Below are 5,505 nucleotides of genomic sequence, written 5' to 3' on the forward strand. Positions count from 1 at the left end.
TGCCTAGGGCACCAAATTGGTTAGGGCCGGGCCTGGCTGTGTGTGAACAGTATTTGCAGAGGGTTTGCGATTAAACAGTGCTCATGTATCTTGCACAACCTTTACACGGGCATACGCTTATACCAATGATAACTGTCATCCACCAGATGAAAGTGCCAAAATAGATAAATAACGGAAAATAAACGCAGGGACTCTGCGTCTCTGTGTTTCATAAATGCGCCCGTGCTATCACCCACACACTACTACGTCGGTATTATTTCGGCAGGCTTGTGTGTGTTTTGGTGTGGTGGGACAATTTGTTAGTTGTATAAACCTTGTGGCTAGTTGAGACCACGTGTTGAATAAGCCCACATCTATTCAAATATTGAGCTACAGCCCTTAAACACTAGATCCCACATGTGTGACTATGGCAGGTTTCTGCTTCTTGTTTGTAATACATGAATTGACATCCTGCCCCAAAGAGCAGCATATCTGAGCAGCTGAGACCTCTTGTGTCTGCTGCCTGATCTGTTCACTCCCTCAGCTTCTCTGGATAAAATGAGTAACTGTATGAATAGAGTCTGCAGGCATAGTCATTATTTTCCAAGTAGCCTACTCTTCACAAAAATACAAGAGTGTAAGGTACTGATTAAAAGTAAGCTAAACATTAGCAGGTGTGGCTAACTAACTTCCTGGATAAGCCAACTTTACTTCTACAGCTAGGGGCATCTCATACTGCATTATTCTGTTGGGTCACAGGGTTGTTAAAAACTAGCACATCTTATTGTATGCTCTGAGTCCTGCTCTATATTGTATGGGGGACTTTTATACTCCAGCAAACAAAAATTGTTTTCTGAGACATGATTACACGATTCTACAAAGTTAGAAGTCAAAGTTTACATCCATAGGTTTTACAGGTTGTTTACTGGGCTCCTCTCTTCTCTGCCCCTCCTGGACAGCCAGCTACTAGATGCAGCAGTGCTTTACTATATCTGTGGGCGCTTTCATATTTCATAGCTCATCTGTGAATAATATTTGAACTATCTGAAGTTAATTAATGAACTGGGGAAAGTCCTGAAATTCAAGTTCTGGTCTGTTGTGTGAAATGTTTTGTAAATCACCCCCCTCCTTAAAATTACTCTGCAGGCATTCACAGTTAACTAACTGACCATTTACTGACTAATTCTTAACACGCATTAAAATGTTAAAGAGCCAACTTTATCAGTGCTTCACTTTGAGTTTGTTCTCTGTTTGCAGAAACCAGACGAGTGTATGTGTGTGTGTGTGTGTGTGTGTGTGTGTGGTGCATGGACAACAGATAAATCAAGGGTTTGCTTCTCACGGTGAAAGGCTGATGCAGCTCTGTTGAGCTGAAGGCTGGAGGCTTTCATTTCACTGAATCCTTCTGAGGATAAGAGAGGAAAGAAGTTTGTACCCAAATAAGCAACTTTTATTTATCAGGTCACTTTAATTTAAGGCCTAGGTCACTGACATGGCCTCTGACCTATATCATTACATGTAAGACCACAACCACATCATGTTACTGCAGTAAAGCACGGGTGAAGAAAACATCTATTAGTGCAACAGAGATACATGTACTAAGGGTTTTACACATTTTATGACTTGTACGGAAAACGCAAATCACAGAGTTTCACATTTTGAAGGCAAGAGGCTTTGAATCCAACACCTACCTAACACTGGTAAAAGCACCTTGTGAATGTCACAGTTTCCACTTGTACCAGTTACAGAAAACAGCTGCTGAAAAATTCTGTATAAGCTCAAGAGAAAAACAAGTGAGTAATGCAGCCACATTTCAAGAACCATTTTATCTCACTACCTTTGATCAACAGCACCTGTGAGTTAAAGGTTAGATAAAAACAGATAGCTGTTTTGCAGTAAAAATAGCATTTCCTCTGCTTCTTTGTAAACACACATCCCAGCTCCTATTGGCTGACAAAAAGTGTCAGAGCGTCATTGGATCCAGTTCTGCTGTACTTTATCATTTGGTGTTTCCTGTTACAGATAATTACAAATATAGAACCTCCTGCAGTTGCACAGTCTGGTGCTTGTGCACTAGTACAAACCTTTGTCTGAATAATACCAATGGGTCGATAAAACTGAACATTTACTGAATTTAAAAAATCTGCTTTGGACTGACTGTGAAACTGTGGTGTATAGTAGATCTTCCTGGCTGTAAACGTGGTTGTTTTTCTTGTAAGGGGGCCGCTCATTCTCACTTTGAATGCTACCACTCACCTCAAAGTTTCCACTCCGCTGGACTGTTTTTTTATATATATAAGCGGCTCGAAGCGGTGGCCCTAACATACACACATACACAACAAATGTATAATCGCACCACTGCACACCCACACTTACCCTACAAATGCATAAAGGCACTTTTCATGTTTCGTAAAGGAAAAGAGAAGTCACAGCTTTTGACCACAAACACATTGCACAAATAAACATTCAGCTCTACTGCAGCTCTACTCTGGTATTTTAATGTTGACTCATACTGGGTCTCTTGTCAGACTCTTCCTTGATTTACATATTTACTGACAATATAGTAATTGTATCAGTGATACACATGCACTTCACACTGGTAATAAAGTGTTGCACTGTGTGGTCTTCATGTGTGGTTTAATATTGACTGTGGCTTGTTGAAAAAAAAGTAAAAGGAACCGAACAGTTCAATAAATTCTCCTGAGTTATAATTTAAAACGTGGCATGTCAGGCTTCATAGAATCGCCTTCAAAAACCACAGTGTCAGTGATTTGATCAGTGATGTCAGTGACTGAAGCTGTGTGAACTACTAATAACTTTGAACCACTGGAGGTTTCCTCTGTATTGCTTGTTTGTTGCTGTAACCAGTGTTACTTCTTTTACAGTAAACTGGGTCAGACCATGTTTGCAATATGCTGCAGGGATGTTGCTCATCTTTTCAGTAATCTACATACTCTCTGTACAGCTAATCAATCACCAATGGCTTAGTGGGAACTAAAAGTTGGTGTTTTCCTACTTAGAATTAGAAAACATCATGGTCTCCTCAATAAATCTAGCATTACTATCCACAAAAAATAGACAGTGAATGTTTTTATGGCTAAACAAACCACGAGTCTGGTGAACACACCGACCATACAGTCATGTGATAACTTTTGCCCTTTAGTAAACACAAAACTACACAGTCTGTTAAAAAAAACACGGCACACTTTATTCATGGTCATAACAAATTACAAAACATGTACAATAATTACAGAAAAATACAGAAGAAATATTTAGGTTAAAAATAAGGTGAGTCAAAGGACATTCCAGCTTAATGTACAGTTCAGTTTATATTGCTACTAAAAAACAAGAGAAACGACGATGTGAGTTATGTAATTTGATACATTGCTCCCAAACTATCTGTATATAATTTTCAGAGTTAATACAACAGTCTCTTGTACCATTTTACAGTTCTTGCACCCTATTGCCTTGACTTTCTCTGACATTCACTCAGCCTGGTGAGAGCTCAGTGTTTGTTGGAAAACATGCTGAGTTGCAACATTGCTTCATATGCATCGCTCGTACCTCAGTGGTACAGAGTTCATGGGGTTTCAGGTTCGTGGGTTTCTTGCAGACTGATCTTTTCAGCGCCTGAGTGTTCCACGCATGTCCTCATAAACATCATTGGTGGTGACACGTCTTGGTTTTACTGCAGTGCGCAAACTCCTGGTCTGGTAACAGATATTGTTGTCAACAAGTTAGATATGGGGCTAGTATACAATAAGTAGTGTGATTACTATTCTGTGTTTACTCTCCTTACAGAGGCTTTAGTCTGTTTTTTCTTTGGGTCCAGTTTTATTATTGCAGTATTACAACTTGTATAGAAACATTTTAAAATGACATTTTTCTACCTTTTATTGTCAGGTGTTTTAAAACCTGACAATTATATCAAATGCATTTAAATAAATATTCTAATACATCAGTCTTGCAAGTAACTAGCAGACACACTTTACCATTCAATTCAGTGCTAAAGTGTGTCCAAACTATGTACTGGTACACAATTCTTTTAATGAATCTCCACAGGCAGTGGAAGGCTGAAGTGATGTTACTGATGCTGAGTTTACAATTCTCTCAGGACAGTTGTGTCATACTGGGCCTCATAATGAGCATCCATTTAGTCTTTATAAGCATAATAGGAAGATGGAAACAGTCTCTGAGAGGTTGTGAGTCAAACCAAAGTACGATCACACACACACAGTAGGGGGTACCTTGATGATGACCCATACGAGGGTGACCATGATGATGCCGGCCAGCACAGCGGCAGAGATCACAACGGACACCAGGACCAGATTGTTGTTTGATGAGTTACATGTCTTGCTTGGGTCTGTAGTTGGAGTGGGTTTTTCTAGAAATTGCATTCATGTATTACTAAAGTGTTAAGTCCCAGTTACATATTCTTCACTCAAAATGATACTAAAGCAGAAAGTGCAAACTGTGTGTAAACTGGATTTTTAAAAACTCTTTATACCTTTAATTAAAAACAGCAGACATGGTAGTGGAGTCAAAAACTACACTAAGTTCCTGGAAAGTATGAATCTGATAAGTCAAAGTAACTTTGCATGTACCAGCAATATGTGAAACCCATAGATTTCCTCCCTGAATACAAACAGCCTGCTAAGCCTTCCCTCACTTCAAACCTGTCACCACTGAACTAGAAGCTTACTGTTAGAACACATTATTAAACTACTGTAGTTGTAACACACTTATTGCACTTCTAGATTCATGTTGGATGAACTGTCGAACGTGTTCTCTTATATTGAAAAGAAAAGACTAATATAAAGATATTTCACAGTGTGAAATTTATTATGCATTAACGTGGATGAACCATTGTTAAAAAAAATGTGTCCAGTGGAATAATGATGAGGTTGATTTGTAAGCATAATAGGTTTTGTGGCTAAATGAATAAAAGGATGAGGCTCACCTTTCACCACCAGCAGCACAGACCCCTTGCTTTTAACGTTTAATAAATCACTGGACTTCCCACCCATCTCCACGTATGAACACCAGTATGGGCCTGTGTCTTCAACGGTCAGGTTTTTGATGAGAATGTCCACATTGGGGAATGCTCCATTTAGCTGAACTCTGTCCTTAATTTTGTCTGAAATGATAGGGGGTGACCGCCCCATTTGATAAAATATCTCCTCCTCACTCAGGAGACCCTTCTTCACGCTTAGGCACGCTAGGTTTGTTTGATGAGACCGGCACTGGATAGTGATGGAACTTCCATAATCTTTCCACACCACATTGCTGCCCTCTGTATCAACAGACATAAAACTTGAACAGTAATTCTATTTCTTCTGACTTTTGATAAAGCTTTATAAACTCATCCTGCCTTATTGTTTCATTCTTTGGTATTACACATGTAGTCTTCCTTACCTCTGGCCTTCAGGGATGTGCAGGAGAGACAGAGGATGGTTACGAGCTTTAGCCAGACAAGAGACATGCTGACAGTGACTGACATCCAAGGTTTACATGAGTTCTAACTCT

At 39.5% G+C, this 5,505-nt stretch overlaps 1 protein-coding gene across 1 annotated transcript; it reads right to left on the reverse strand.

Moving 5' to 3' along the window:
* Positions 1 to 3,181: 3,181 nt before the first annotated feature.
* LOC109969520 (uncharacterized) lies at positions 3,182 to 5,499 on the reverse strand. The gene is made up of 4 exons (XM_020616454.1): positions 5,395 to 5,499; positions 4,940 to 5,272; positions 4,227 to 4,363; positions 3,182 to 3,689 (listed from the first exon to the last, which is right to left on the reverse strand). Exons 1-4 carry the CDS (start codon positions 5,477 to 5,479, stop codon positions 3,603 to 3,605), a joined length of 642 nt encoding a protein of 213 aa, XP_020472110.1. The 5' UTR covers positions 5,480 to 5,499; the 3' UTR covers positions 3,182 to 3,602.
* Between the last annotated feature and the right edge of the window lie 6 nt (positions 5,500 to 5,505).

The sequence above is a fragment of the Monopterus albus genome, unplaced genomic scaffold (assembly GCF_001952655.1).
Source record: "Monopterus albus unplaced genomic scaffold, M_albus_1.0 scaffold174.1, whole genome shotgun sequence".
NCBI classification, from domain to species: domain Eukaryota; kingdom Metazoa; phylum Chordata; class Actinopteri; order Synbranchiformes; family Synbranchidae; genus Monopterus; species Monopterus albus.